The 16,363-nt window shown below is 43.6% G+C and overlaps 1 protein-coding gene across 1 annotated transcript in view; it reads right to left on the minus strand.

Moving 5' to 3' along the window:
• Positions 1–16,363, minus strand: part of ADCY8 (adenylate cyclase 8) — a 214,862-nt gene that overhangs the window by 57,478 nt on the left and 141,021 nt on the right. Inside the window, 1 exon segment of the mRNA XM_061607483.1 lies at positions 11,456–11,653. Within this exon segment, the coding sequence (XP_061463467.1) occupies positions 11,456–11,653 (198 nt within the window).

Below are 16,363 nucleotides of genomic sequence, written 5' to 3' on the forward strand. Positions count from 1 at the left end.
TCTGGTGCTCAGGTCCTGCTCGTGGGCTTCCCATGGGCATCTAGTTGGTCACTGTGAGAAGAGGATGCTGGAGTGGATGGGCTATTGGCCTGGTCCAGCAGGGATCAGAGGAAGGGGCATAGCTCAGTGGTGGAGCATCTGCCTGGCATGCAGAAGGTCCAGATTCAATCCTCGACATCTCCAGGCAGGGTTGGGAAACACTCCTGCCTGAAACCTTGGAGAGTCACTGCAAGTCAGTGTAGAGAATACTGAGCTAGATGGACCAACGGTTTGACTCAGTATAAGGCAGCTTCCTATGTTCTTATCTTCTTATGTTTATATCCCTCCTTTCCTCCAATGAGCTCAAGGTGGCGTACAAACATGGTTCTCCCCTCCTCATTTTATCCTCATAACAACCCTGTTGGGTTAGGCTGAGAGACTGCGAATGATCCAAGGTCCCAAAGTAAGTTCCACAGCTGTGTGGGGATTTGAACCCTGGTTTCCCACCTCCCAGTATGACACTCTAACCACTATACCACACTGGCTGTCTTTAAATGTATGATGTGAACATGTCGAGCTGTGGTAAGGAGCAGATACAGCAGGGCTAGTGGGAAAAAGGTGGCAATCCTACGAAAGGCACACACACACACCTCACAAATAATAACACTGACAAGCACTGAGAGCTTAATGGGTCCAGTTTACAACATGGTTAAACTTTAAGTGGCATCAGGTCTCAGCTTGCCTCTGATAGCCAAATACTGCCCTGATGTAAAAACAACTCAGCACCTATGAAGGCTGTTTTATTATAGGCATTTCACACAGCTAAGCTTTCAAATGCTCTTTTCTTTTTTTAAAAAACACAGTCATTATGATCTCGCCAGGCAGCAGAGAAATTATAGGAACTGACATGTTTTACAGATTTAAAGTCATCATCTATTTCTTTGAAAAGAAACAGAAAAAAAAGAAACAGTTATCTGATTTTTTTTTATCTAGGTTGCATTCCCTATTTGTCTTGTTTCCAGTATTTCAGAAAATAATGGGATTAAGTGGCCAGGGGGCACTACCTACAGCAGAGAGTGAAAGGCTGACAATGAGGGACGTCTTCCGATAGGGAACCCCCCACCAAGGCCAGTGAAAGCTTCTGCAACTGGAAGATGCTCTGACAAAGAGTGCTGGAGATGCAGCTTTATGTGGGATTGTGTCCCCCCCAGTTCCAAAAGTCCAAAATTAGAGGTGTCTTGTTTGTGCAATTTCACGAATGTAGTCATTTTTAGGCACTTTCCCCTATGCTTTTTTGTAAACATTAGTTGGAGAACTGCATCACAACATTTGGACAAGTGCGAATTTTGAAGGATGGTTGAGTTTCAGTTCTCATATTGTTTCAAAAAGTAGAAATTTGAGAGATCCGTCTTTAAATGTCAACAGAATCAAATTGCTTCCATGTCCCTAGTCAAGGCTCTCTCTGCCATTGGGTACCCACTGAAGCCTATACACCAGCAGAGGGACCATTGCCAGGATGTGGAGCCCCTGGGATCTGCTTTTCCACCTCATTGCTGTCACTTCCTTCTCCACTTGTCCCCTCTAAGCCAGTGAGCAAGGAGAAGAAGCATCACCTCCACTTACCCAGCCCTTTCCCCCGGCAGTTGTGCAGGTCAGGCCCAAAGGACAAGCGACAACAGCAGCAATTATGAGAAGGGTCCTGCTGTATCCTCCCCCCCCCTTTTAGCAGGAAGGGATACGCTTTGCCACACACCCTACAGCCACGGACTGTTTTTGCTTCTTGCTGTTCAAGCACTAGGAAGGCCTCAAACACCCCCTTCCTGAATGTCATTAACGGACCACAGCTATGGGCTGCTCCCTTAACTTGTTACTGTACCTCTCTAGGGCAAACTCTGCTGCCACCATTTGATACACTTTCATCCCTTGTTTATATTTTGCTAACACATGTGCTCTTTGTGATAACTGGTCAAGAACCAGGCATGTTTTTAAACCAAACAGATTTATTGAAAAGAAGATATTAATAAGGTCCCACTCTAGGATGGTTGAGGGGGGTTGAGAAGAAGCTGAGAGCAATGCTGTCAGGAATCTAGACCAAGAGGCTAGACTCCTAGCAGGGGCACCCAAGGCGGAATGGTCAAAGCTGAGACACCATAAGAACATAAGAAGAGCCTGCTGGATCAGGCCAGTGGCCCATCTAGTCCTGTTCTCACAGTGGCCAACCAGTTGCCTGGGGGAAGCCCGCAAGAAGGACCTGAGTGCAAGAACACTCTCCCCTCCTGAGGCTTCCGGCAACTGGTTTTCAGAAGCATGCTGCCTCTGACTAGGGTGGCACAGCACAGCCATCGTGGCTAGTAGCCATTGATAGCCCTGTCCTCCAAGAATTTGTCTAATCTTCTTTTAAAGCCATCCAAGCTGGTGGCCATTATTGCGTCTTGTGGGAGCAAATTCCATAGTTTAACTATGCGCTGAGTAAAGAAGTACTTCCTTTTGTCTGTCCTGAATCTTCCAAGACTAAGATGCATCCAAACTCAGAGGAAGACAATGGTAAACCACCTCTGGATACCTCTTACTATGAAAACCCTATGAACAGAGTATCCAAAATGCAACCAGAGCTTGGAAAAGTTACTTTTTTAAACTACAACTCCCATCAGCCCCAGCCAACATGGGCACTGGATTGGCCTGATGGGAGTTGTAGTTCAAAAAAGTAACTTTTCCAAGCTCTGAATGCAACACAAGATAGTGCTGGAAGATGAGACCCCCAGGTCAGAAGGCACACAGCGACCTACTGGGGAAGAACAAAGGACAAGTATGAGCAGCGCTGTGACTAATGACGCAGATGGGTCAAAGCCAAAAGGAAGCCCAGAGGCTGATGCGCACAGATGCGAAAGGAGAGTCTGGAGTTGTATGACGTACACAATAGGAACATGGAATTTATTTATTTAATTTATATCCCGCCTTTCCTCCCAGCAGGAGCCCAGGGTGGAAAGTGAGAAGCATGAACCAGGGAAAAATAGAAATTGTCAAGCAAGAAATGGAACATATCAACATTACAATACTTGGTGTGAGTGAATTAAAATGGATGGGAATGGGCCATTTTCAAACAGGCAACTACAAAATATTTTGTGCAGGAAATGAGAAATTAAGAAGAAATGGGGTTGCTTTAATAGTGAGAAGTGACATAGCAAAAACAATTAAGAGCTATAACGCAAGGTCTGAGCAAGTGATATCAATGAAATTTAATGGGAAACCTATTAACATAACCATCATCCAAATCTACACTCCAATGGCAAACACAGAAGAAGAGGAAATGGAGAGATTTTACGCAGAAGTACAGGAAGAAATTGATCACACACCAAAGCAAGATGTGCTGATAATCATGGGGGACTGGAATGCAAAAGTAGGGAACAGAGAAGAACTAGGAATTGTGGGAAAATGGGTCTTAGGCGATAGAAATGAAGCAGGAGAAAGACTTATTTAATTTTGTGAAGACAATAATTTGTTTCTTGCGAACACATTTTTTGAGCAATCGAAAAGACGACTGTACACCTGGATATCACCAAAAGGTCAATATAGGAATTAAATTGATAATAAAATTGGTAGCAGAAGATGGAGAAATTACATACTTTCTGCAAAAACAAGACCAGGAGCAGACTGTGGTACAGATCATGAACTGGTCATATCAAAAATCAGAGTAAAGCTAAAGAAGAAGAACAAAGCAATCATAATGCCAAAATAGAATTTAAATAACATCCCAGAAGAATATAAAGATCAAATAAGGAACAGATTTGAGGCTTTAAACTTAGTTGACAGAGAACCAGAAGAACTATGGAATGAAGTCAGAGATATTATCAGGGAAGAATGCAAAAGAATGTTTTTAAATTGCTTTTTAAAAATGTGTTTTTAAATTTGTACATGTGTTTTTAATGTTTTTAATTGTTTTAACCTCCCAGAGAGCTTCAGCTATGGGGCGGTATACAAATGCAATAAATAAATAAATAAATAAATAAAAAGATAATACCTCACATTAAAAAGAGAGAAAGACCTCAATGGATGACTGAAGAAACTCTTAAAATGGTTAAAGAGAGAAGGAAAACAAAAGCAAAAGGAGATAGAAACATGGTTAGAACCCTAAATGCAACAATACAGCAACTAGTACGTAGGGACAAAGAGAACTATTACAATAGTTATTGTATGGAAATAGAAGAGGACAACAAAAAGGGTAGAACAAAAGTCCTATTCCGAAAGGTTAGAGAAATTAAAGGGGAATTTAAACCAAGAGTAGGGATGTTGAATAATCAACAGGGGAACACATTGACTGACCGAGATGAAATAAAAGGAAGATGGAAGCAATACACTGAAGAACTCTATAAAAGAGATGACAGGATAACATTCATTCATGGAGGAACCATATGATGAAGAACCAGAAATTTTAGAATGTGAGATGAAAGCTGCTCTTAAAATACTTGGAAGAAACAAATCACCAGAACAGATGGCGTACCAATAGAGTTGCTACAAACTACTGAGATTGCATCTGTCCAAATTTTGACTAAAATTTGTCAAGAAATATGGGAATGCAGTAATTATCAAACTATTGCCTTACTCTCCCATGCAAGTAAAGTAATGCTCAAGATTCTACAACAAAGGCTCTTACCATATATGGAACGAGAAATGCCAGATGTCCAGGCTGGATTCAGAAAGGGAAGAGGCATATAGCAAACATACGTTGTATAATGGAACGGACCAAAGAATTTCAGAAGGAAATCACCCCATGCTTTATAGATTATAGCAAAGCCATTGATTGTGCAGATCATGAAAAACTATGGAATGCTTTAAAAGAAATGGGGGTGCCACAGCATCTGATTGTCCTGATGCACAACCTATACTCTGGACAAGAGGCTACTGTAAGGACAGAATATGGAGGAACCGATTGCTTCCCAATCGGAAAGGGCGTGAGACAGGGGTGTATTTTATCACCCTATTTGTTTCATCTATATGCAGAACATATCATATGGAAAGGAGGACTGGACCAAGATGAAGGAGGTGTGAAAATTGGAGGGAGAAATATCAATAATTTAAGATATGCAGACGATACCATACTACTAGCAGAAACCAGTAATGATTTGAAACGAATGCTGATGAAAGTTAAAGAGGAAAGCACAAAAGCAGGACTACAGCTGGACATCAAGAAGACTAAAGCAGTAACAGAAGATTTATGTAACTTTAAAGTTGACAACGAGGACATTGAACTTGTCAAGGATTATCAATTCCTTGGCACAACCATTAACCAAAATGGAGACAATAGTCAAGAAATTAGAAGGCTAGGACTGGGGAGGGCAGCTATGAGAGAAGTCGAAAAGGTCCTCAAATGCAAAGATGTATCACTGAACACTAAAGTCAGGATCATTCAGACCATGGTATTCCCGATCTGTATGTATGGATGTGAAATCTGGACAGTGAAGAAAGAGGATAAGAGAAAAATCAACTCAGTCAAAACGTGGTGTTGGAGGAGAGCTTTGTGCATACCATGGATTCCAAAAAAGACAAATAATTGGGTGTTAGAACAAATTAAACCAGAACTATCACTAGAAGCTAAAATGATGAAACTGAGGTCATCATACTTTGGACACCTAATGGTAAGACATGATTCACTAGAAAAGACAGTAATGCTGGGAAAAACAGAAGGGAGTAGAAAAAGAGGAAGACCAAACAAGAGGTGAATTGATTCCATAATGGAAGCCAGAGACCTGAACTTACAAGATCTGAACAGGGTGGTTTATGACAGATGCTATTGGAGGTCGCTGATTCATAGGCCGGTCACCATAAGTCTTGATCGAGTTAAAGGCACATAACCACCCATTAATAAGGTATGAATCAGTGATATGAATGAAGAAGACCACTTTTAACTCAGTTTCCCAAGCGTGTGGTTAGAAATTGTTCTGCAGGTCTTACAAAAGTGCACTCATCACGTTAATCAAATAGTGTAAGTAAAAACCTGCCTCTCTACCCACTCTAACCTCCCTTCACAAGCTGTTTACCATATATAACTCAATACTAACCTCTACCACAAATATTCTAATATAAGCACATGAAAGCATCACAGATCTCTCTGATGACACCTTGCCCAAGGAAGCCCTCGAAACCTAGAGCTGGCATTGATCAGTGACCTGTAAACTCTGCACAGGGATTTGCTGCTCTTTTCAAATCCTGGATTACAATCCGGGGACCTGCCTGGACAATATCTCAGGTGCTAAGAGCTTCAGAGGGGGGCTCTCTTGGCAGTTTTGCCACCCTCATAAGTGTAGGGAATGGAGACCTGGGAGATCTGAAGATTTTTCACTCGGGGATATTGTCCTATATCAATTTACATATAAAGTCACGGGCCACTATCGCTATAAACTTTCTGATGTCACTCTGCAATGACACTTAATACTTGTAAAGCAGATTCAAATGTTCCAAAGAACTCCACATGCATTATAATCCTTACAACAACCCTGTAACGTAAGTCAGTATCCCCCGTATTTTTCCTTTGGGGAGGAAAGGAGAAATAAATATTTCATAATACTAAAGAAAATGAAAGTGGCTAAGGCTGAGAGAGACTGCCTTGCCAAATACCATCTAATGAGCTCATGGCAGTGGTGAGATTTGGAGATTTCCTGATGCATAACTCAGTCTCTTAGGGTGCAATACTATATCCACTTTCTTGGGAGTAAGTCCCATTGTACTCAATGGGACTTACTTCTGAGTAGCATGCACAAACATGATTCACGGTTAGCTACTATACCACACCAGCAAAGACTGTTGATATAGAATTATGAAAACCTACCCATTCCATCAAAACCCTCATTTGTTGTAAGCTGATATGGGAATCAAAATAGGGGGAGGAAAAGTATGCTTAATTTTAAAATAAATAAATAATGAACATGCCATTGTTGTAGGTAATCTTAACGGGGATTTGGCCCTTGAATTTAATTTGAAATGTGTCAATTAAAACCTTGATCTGTAACAAATGCAAAACGAAGCCAGTTACTATGTTAAAGATATTAGCTAATCTTCATATCTAACCCCAATAACAAACTGGAATCTCTTTGTACTCAGACACAAGTAATTGGTTGCAGCAGGCAGAACCAAATGTCCAGTGAGAGTTATTGCTGAGAAAGAACAGAACCAATGAACATTGAGGCAATTCCAGATTCAAGCATATATCAGCAAATTCAGGTTGTGCAATTATAGTTGATAGGGAGGTCTTGCGCAAGAAGCCCACTTTTTTGCAATAGGAAAATGCACTGCAAAGTGTGGGATAGCACTTGCTTTGATGCAACATCATCTAACCTCTCCACAAACAAATTTATTATTTATTTAGAATGAATCAGAATGAATGCTCGTTAAATAGGTCACCTAATCTCCCTGCAAACAAATTTGGATGAATGCTCAATAAACAGGGTGTGTGGAAGTGCCCTTAGTAGTTTTGAAGAGAAGGTTTGATTCTGATGATTCTTAAGAGTGATCAGTAGCCAGCCAGGTGCCCCTGGGAATCAGCTGTGAAACATGGTGAGAACTGATTAAGGTATTCATGTTTTGTCACTCTGGAAATACTCATTTCTTAATGCTAGATAGAGGTCTAAGCAGCAGCACCCAGCACTGTCGGACAGCTGCCAAGGTCTGTTAGTCATGATGGATATATGGATGGGCAGAAGGTAAATCAGGATCTATTGGTAGATCGCTATTATTTATTCATTTATTGCATTTGTATCCCACCTTTCCTTCAAGGAGCTCAAGGTGGAGTACATGGTTATCTCCTCCCCATCTTATCTTCACAACAACCCTGTAAGGTAGCTTAGGCTGAGAGACAGTGCCTGGCCCAAGGTCACCAGTATGCTTCATGGCTGAGTGGGGATTTGAATCCACTAGGTGTTTCAGAGTAGATTGGCAAGAGTTTATGACTCCCACCTGAAATGATGAAAGCCACCCGGATGTGGACTCTTGTGTGAAAGGATTGTGAGCTCCATTCAGTTCTGGTGCTAAAAACAAACTCCTGGGCTCAGCATAACATCACAGGGGCACCATGCTCTTTAATTCTAACTAAGCCATTCACAGAGTAGACCCACTGAATGCATATGGCCAGTGTTTGATATCACCCTATGTCCATTGTCCCTGGCTCTGGTTGATACATCTTGGGATTCTAGCAAAAATAAATAAATAAATCTGACAAACCTAACAATCCCTGCATCATGCTGCTCCACAATCAGAGGCAGTATGTCTCTGAACACCAGTCACTGGGGAATAGCAATGTGGGAGATCTATTGTGTGCACGTCCTGCTTGTGGACTTCCCAGAGGCATCTGGATAGCCATTGCGAGAACATGATGCTGGACTAGACAGTCCTTTGGTCTGATCCAGCAGGGCTTCTTATATGTTCTGATGGCCTTCTGCCTGTGTTCCTTGGTATGAAAATGCTATTTCAATGTTCCCACAGTGCCCCAGAGGAACACTATATTGAAGCCTACAAAAATGGTGGGTGGCTAGCAGGTGCCCATCACAGGCTGCAGTGGGGCTGTCCCTGCCATGAGAGGGACAGTGGTAAGCCCGCTGGTTGGGTGGGGGCCACCAGCTGTGGCTCTTCACACACCTGGAGCTGGTCTAGTACACACAATAAGAGAAAGGAAGATGAAGATAGGTTTGGGCTGCCCCAGAATTCCTCCTCATCTTGCTCATTTTCCGTTCTTGAAAACCTTTCAACCTATTCTCAAACACCCGTGGACCACGTTCCCTTCTGGACAGCTTTCCTGGGGCCACATGCCAGTGGTGGACAGGGCCAGAGGCAAAAGTGGGCAGAGCCCTTTGTACAGTAGGTTAGTTTGTGCACACACTTGCACATCCCTCTTTACCCTCCATCCAGACAACCAAGAGTACAAGGACCCGTTTTGCCTGGCAAAGACACTCCAGGAGGATGTGAAGCAAGGGCAGTGAGGGGGTGCAGTCTAGGAAAGGGGTGTGGCCTGGGGACAGTTCCATGGGCTGGACAGAGAGGCCTAGAGGGCAACATTTGGTTTCCAGGCTTGAGGTTCCTCACCTGTCTTAGAGTACAGACCTTTCAGGATGTGGGTCTGCTAGTCCTACGCAGTTAGCTTCCTACCCCTTTCGTGCCAACAACTCACAGCCCTGCCTCTTTCTAGGCCCTGTCTATGAAGATGGCCCCCAGCCCTACCTTTTTTTGGCACCTCCCTTTTTCATCACCATCTCTGTCCCACCTAATTTTATTCATCTTTACAATGTTTGCTTTTTCTGACTAGTCAGGCCTTATTCATCCGGTCAATTTGGCTTGCAGCATCCTTCACTGACCAGCACATTTCTTTCTTCTGGGGAGGCCAGGGGTAACTTTAATAGGTGATCAAAAGAGGAAATGAACACCAGCTGAAATTCCCTCTTCTATGCAACTATCAAAGGTGCAGGAGATGTGCCTTCTTTTTTTCATCTGGTTCACCCAACTTGCTCTCTCCTTCATTTCCTGCAACACTACAGCTTCACCGCTCTTTAGCTTGCACTCTCAATTTTATTGCCAGCAGAGTCTGGTCCATTAGGGCAAATGGGGCAGTGCCCCACCAACCTCAGACTTGATTCCTCCAAGCCCACCTGCCTTCTTTCTTATAACCAGTCCAGAAGGTGACCCTGGCTGTTAGCTGCCTGCTCCTTAGTCTCACTGAATCACAGAACAGTAGAGTTGGAAGGGGCCTATAAGGCCATCGAGTCCAAGCCCCTGCTCAATGCAAGAATTCAAGTTAAAGCATTCCCAACAGGTGCCCGTCCAGCTGCCTCTTGAATGCCTCCAGTTTGGGAGAGCCAGTTACCACCTCTCTAGGAGATTGGGTCCATTGTAGTACTGCCCTAACAGTTAGAAAGTTTTTCCTGATGTTCAGCCATAATCTGGCTTCCTATAACTTGAGCCCATTATTCTGTGTCCTGCACTTTGGGATGATCGAGAAGAGATCCTGGCCCTCCCCTGTGACAACCTCTCAAGGACTTGAAGAGTGCTGTCCTATCTCCCCTCAGTCTTCACTTCTCCAGGCTAAACATGCCCAGTTCTTTCAGTCTCTCCTCATAGGGCTTTGTTTCCAATCCCCTGATCCTCCTTGTTGCCCTCTTCTGAACCTGAACCTGTTTCAGTTTTGCCCTGGTAAAGGAGGGGAATGGGAGCAAAAGCAGAATCGGTTAGCTTTGCCTATCATTGGCTCAGGCTGTGCTTGTCATTGGCTCTGGCTCCTCCTACTGTTGGTCTCCCTGCCTTCTGCCCCACCAGTCCCAAAGAGCACTACCCTTCATTGCTTATTGGTCGCTCCTTTCTTCCTTCTTCTGTCTTCTCTGCTGGTCCTTCTCAACCCTCCACCTGCAGCCCCCCTCAGGTTTCCGTAGCATTGCTCTTTTCCTGTGCCTAGTTTGGTCCTTTTGCCCTACAGTTGCCCTATTTCATAGGACATCTCCCCTATTCTGCCTACCTTGACCACACAGCTCCTCCTATCCCTAGTGCTAGGGTGAGGCTTCCTGCCCATCCAAACTGGCCTCTAATTTCGATCATAGTCTGCCATACACTGCCTGCGAACATTCTGTGTTCCCATTTTCTAAGCACTTAGGGCAAGACTCCCGCCCAATGGCCCAGAGAGAGCATTAAGACCATAGGAACCTGCCTTGTATCAAGATAGACCATTGGTCTGTCTAGCTCGGTATTGTCTACATTGACTAGCAGTGTCTCTCCAGGGATTCAGACTGGCGTCTTTCCCAGCCTTACTTGGAGATGCCAGGGAACCTGAGTCCTTTTCAATGGAAAGCATGTGCTTGGCCACTCAGTTCCCAAATCTTTGGGGCCCTTCCCCAAATCAGGAGTTGAGCAACCTCAAGCAAGGAGGGCATGCCATTTCCCTGCTATGAATTACCCTGTAAAGTGGCTTGTGAGTTTCAAATATATGTTTGCAAGAGAAAGTGCCCTCTTCCTGCCCTTTGCTTCTGTGCTTCTAATCACCTATTCCAGAAGTGGCTTTCCCTCTTTAAAAAGGGCCATCAGGCTGTAGTTACATGCATTTGTGATTAATGTGAAGCCACGGCCCATTGAATGCTCATGAACATTCCAAGACACCCATCAGTCACAAAACCCCTTAGCACATTATTACAATGTAGGTGTCTGCCTACTTCCAGAGCAACAGAGAAGTGCTTTCTAAAAGCCAATCTCTGTTTCCCCTTCTGTCATCCTCCTGCTTTCACTGTCTTGAAAGGCTTCCAGAAGGGGTTTACTGCCTCTTAAACTGAATAATCACACTTACGCAACTACAAGTACCACAGTACGTGTTATGAATGGCTTTCAGCTCAGTCTGGGGGAGAGTGCAGGGAGAGAGGAAAATCAGAGAGGAAAATCCAAAGCAATGTCATCTTATTCACTAATTCCAAGACAGTTCTGAGTTGGCAAAAAGCATCTATCAAGACTCAGCTACCTTATGCTCCAGGCTAGAGTCTTTAAACATCAGGGAGAAAGGCTTGATATGCTCTCTTCGCAATTTATCGCCACTCCGCAAGTCGATGGTGTGCTCTATTCGCTTGTTAATTTCCTCAGGCCCAGACTGGACATGCAAAGCTTGTGCAAGATGGTTTGGAAGCAGATTTATTGAATTTCTTGTTAGGGCAGCCAGAGTCTAGGGGAAAGCACATGCAAAAAGAATGAACCTGCTAGTCCCCTTGGGTTAAAAATGCAGTCTTTCCTCTTTCTTTTTTAATGATCATGTTGCATTGCAAACTGTAATAGCATTCCATGCAATTCATTCACTTCAAACGACCAAAAGTTTTAAAAGGAAAAGTCTGAACCACAAAATGCACACAAGTAATATAGGTAAACTGCTTTGATGGCATGTTTTCTATGGGTTTTGAGGTTGGCAATTCCATCTATCCATTCATTATTATTATTACTATTAACATTGAACAGTTATTCATAATTTTTCAAGGAACACAACTGTACATAGTAGAATAACCAGTGAAACCCATCAAAACAATTTCCAAAGCAGGGGAGGGCGGGGGCAGAGCACGTGCTTAGAAAATTACAGTGGGATATCTAGAGGTTATTCCAAAGGGAATAAGAAGCTGAGTCAGACAATCCATATAGCTCTGGATTGCCTACACCGACTGTTCCAGACAGGAAACTTTTTCTAGCCCTACCCGGAGATGCCAGGGGTTGAACCTGGGATGTTTGTGCATGCAAAGCAGGTGCTCTGCCACTGAGCTACGACTCTTCCCCTTTAAGAGGACTGTTTGCATGTGAGAATTGGCTATGCCACCTCAATCTATACAGATGTCTATGTGCTCAGATGCATATTACATGGGATCTCTTGCACACACTGACTTCACACATTCATTTCAGTGGAAGGCACAATCCTCATGTGCAAAAGGAGGTTATGCTCACATGTAGCAGCTGACTGTATTGGACTGAATGAGAAAGCATTCCAGGCAGAGGAGCTTCGGCTGTGCACTGAAACTCCCACGGCATTGATCCATGATGGATCGAGGCACCAGTGTACTGCAAAGAGCCAAGTATTTTGCAGTTGCTTTTCTGTTTGTAAGATGGCAAAGGCAGCCAGGCGTCCTAAAGTTTCCTAGATATATTTGGAGCACACATTCCCTGCATTTCTTTCAAGCCATTTGTTTTCAGAGAAGCAAATTTGTACAGCATAGGAAACTGCATTATACTAGGTTAGAGTATTTGTCCAGGAAGCCTAGCAGCAGCTCTGCCCATAGTCTCAGGCTGAGGTCTTTCCCATCCACTGCCACATGACCCTTTTGTAACTTTACGTACCTGGGGTTGAACCTGTGATCATATGCATGCAAAGCATGTGCTCTGCTACTGAGCTCTGGTAAAATCTGATATCCATACTGAACTGGGCCAAATAATCATATCTTCGCTTATTAAGCCTAGATATGCACGAGCCTTTTGCTCATGTATGGGGACACTTAGTTCCTCTTCACTCAAGCCACATGTAGACCCAGAAGCCTCTAATTAACCATTATTTCACGTTTTGTCTGAACTGGGAAACTTTGCTTTCTAGCTTTGGAACAAGCCAGGATAGTAAACCATGGTTTGAAGCTGATTTGGCTTGTTCCAAATCTGGAAGCCCTAGTTTCCCAGTTTGGACAAAATGGAAAACTGTGATTAATTAGAAGTTTCCTGGTTTAATTGTAGCTCACAGCAAATGAATGACTGAAAGCTGTATGTACTGGGGAAAGATTCATGATTATCTTGGTCATCCAAGCATGGCCTTTGTACATAAAATGCCCACCTTTTATTTTTGTAGTTCACATGATTTCTATAAGGCTGCAAAAAGCAGAGGGGAGGGGAGAATAAGCTTTGGAGCAAACTTGAAAACCTTGAACATGGAAAGTGTGCACATATGAATTTCACTTTTCCAAGGGAACTGGGTAAAAATTGTGTTCAGTAGAATTAATCTGAGTCTTGAAAAGCACATAGAGTGGAAGGAGGAAGTGGGAAAGAGTGCCAGTCTTCCAACTTCCTCCTTCAGCTCTATGTACTTTTAAAGGGAGAAAAAGATAAGCACTCTTACCACCTCATGATCAAGGGGACAGTGAATGGGGGCCTCTCAAGTGCTTCATGGACAACAGGAAAAGACCTCAAGGGCAACATTGCAGCCATGAGTTCATTGGCAATCACTCTTGGCCGAGTAAGATTGTCTTCCAGGGTACGGTATTTAACAGTGGGTCCGTAAGAGACTGTGGAGGCCAATTCTGGCGACATCTGTTCTAAAGCCTCTGCATGGAATGATCTTGTGACTGCAGTCATATGGAATATTAAATGTATAAATCAGCAGGAATGTATGGCTTGCCCAGTGGAAATTTGCTTATGCACAGGGCGACTTTTTTCCTCCCACATTCACAATAATCATCTCTGGGAAGCTGTGGTGCCAGTGTAACCCATGCTTCAGTTGTTGCTACCAGCATTGTTAAGAAGAATGGTAAATCCAGCATGCCTGTGTTTACTGGCATTGGGTGTGGCTATTACCCTTCCCCAATCTTTCTAGAACCAGCTATTGGTGCATGCTCAGTAAATACCCTTCAGGGTGGGCTGGCGTCTCTGAGAAGATTCCAGCAGTCCAGCTGAACCCGAGAACAGCAAGCTGCTCCAGAGGGGATGGGAAGACCAGCAAACTCTGTTATTCACAGGCCTGCTTTGATTGTTTTTAGGATCCAAGCAACAAAGAAAGATTTTATTTCCTGCGCAAGAAACTAGCAGCAAACCTAAAAGGACTGTGAATTCATTTTTGTTGTTGTTGCACCCTGTTAACTGCTGAAAAAAGGAGAAATTTTAATTTCTTTACTGATATGAAGCAATAGAAACCATACTGTTAAGAATATTATTATTACTTACCTGTTGTGATCATATATGAGAACTATTTTTTTACTTCAATATACATTTAAGTTTGATCTTGTTCTTTTCCTTGTCACTGCAACTACGGATGGGAATCACACTGTCAGAAAATACTAAACCCGCCCATTTCTCCTATTTAATGTAGGAATATTTGTGGGTTACACCAGTGACTCATAGATTACTTCCTCCACATGGCTGCCCTCACAGCAAGCCACTCTGGACTGGGGATTGTACTGTGCATGAACCAGGTCTATGGAATTGACATAATCATGTGCCATACTTAGTCACAAAATCCTATGCATGTCTACTCAGACATAATTCTCACAGAGTTCAATAGGACTTACTTCCAAGCAAGTGTGTATAGGATTTCATTGTACGATTGTTGATGTTATTATTTTAAAACACCATACATTTAAAAATTAATAGTAGCATTAAAAAGATAAATTACTGCACTACATGCGTTTAGGGCTGAAACTCTGATAGAAATACATATGCTTATGAGACCCGAAAACCATCTACTCCAGCATCCAATTTAGGGTAGTCACATGACTGTATATAGAGCATAAAAAGAGCCTCCTGAATCAGGCTAATGGACCATCTAGTCCAGCATTCTGTTCTCACAGTGGCCAACCAGATGTCTGTGGGAAGCCCACAAGCAGGATCTGCGCACGAAAGCACTCTCCCTTCATGTGGTTTCCAGCAACTGGTATCTGGAAACATACTGCCTCTGACTGTGGAGGCAAAGCATAGTCATCCATGGCTAATAGTAGCCACTGAGAGCCGCATCTTCCATGAATTTGTCTAATCCTCTTTTAAAGCCATCCAAGTTGGTGGCCATCATTGCCTCTTGGGGAAGTTGACTCCATAGTTTTAACTATGTGCTTCATGAAGATGTAGGGTTGGAGGCCGGGCCTGGCAACGAAGAGGTCTTCTGTATCCTTAAAAGTTGTGCAGGGGGAAGGGAGAATTCCACCTTGTGGTTTTTCCCATTACAGTGTTGCAACAACCCCTGCACATGGCTGACTTTCTCTTCTCCTAAAGATACAGGATCAGTCTCAGGCCCTGAGCCTGGCAACCTATGAAGATGTACTTTCTGTTGTCTGTCCTGAATCTTCCCACATTCAACTTCACTGGATGCCCACAAGTTCTAGTGCACACATCTCCACTCGCATGCACCCCACACCAACCCCAAATCTCCCCAGAGCAGATTTAGGGGGTGTGTAGAGGGAGGAAAGAGGAGAAAAGTCCTGTTCTGCTAGTGCTAATCCTTGCACTACCACTTGTTGAACACCACCCTCAGGTATTGGAGGCAGTTCTTCAAAGGTGCACTGTTTGCTCTGTGGAACTGGTGCTGCTTTGCCAGATTCAGCTGCCTGCCTGTTTGATCCTCCATGCTTAACATTTGTAATGGGGGCGGGGAATCATGTTACAAAAGGCACCAAAATTTCCAGCAATCTCTCTTCCAAAAGGAAACCAAACACAGCAACATTGCTCCTGGAATGTCTCGTTAGGAAACTCAGCTGCCTTATAATGAGCCGGCCATTGGTCCATCTAGCTCAATAATGTCTACTCTGACTGGCAGAGGCTCTCCAGGGTTTTCAGAGAAGGGACATTCTCAGCCCTACCTGGAGATGCTCAGGATTGAACTTGGGACCTTCTGCATGCAAGGCAGATGCTCTGCTTTAGTATCCTATTCCATATGCTTCCATCTGTTTTAATATAGCACATTGTCCCTAAACCTTCAAAATGGGCAGAGAGAACTGTTATGGATCACGGGAGGATAAGAAGTTTCTTTGGAGTGAATCAGACGAGTGGTCCATCTTGCTCAGTATGGTCTACACTGCAGTAGCGTAATGGCAAATTCAGAAATGCAGGGTCCCTTTATGATAGTCACACCACACCCCTCAGAGCCACCCCCTTTCCCACTTTGTCTCATCTCCCTTGCTCTCCCTGTCATCTCCTGAGTCCACACTCC

Source organism: Rhineura floridana, chromosome 1, assembly GCF_030035675.1.
Source record: "Rhineura floridana isolate rRhiFlo1 chromosome 1, rRhiFlo1.hap2, whole genome shotgun sequence".
In the NCBI taxonomy this organism is placed as follows: domain Eukaryota; kingdom Metazoa; phylum Chordata; class Lepidosauria; order Squamata; family Rhineuridae; genus Rhineura; species Rhineura floridana.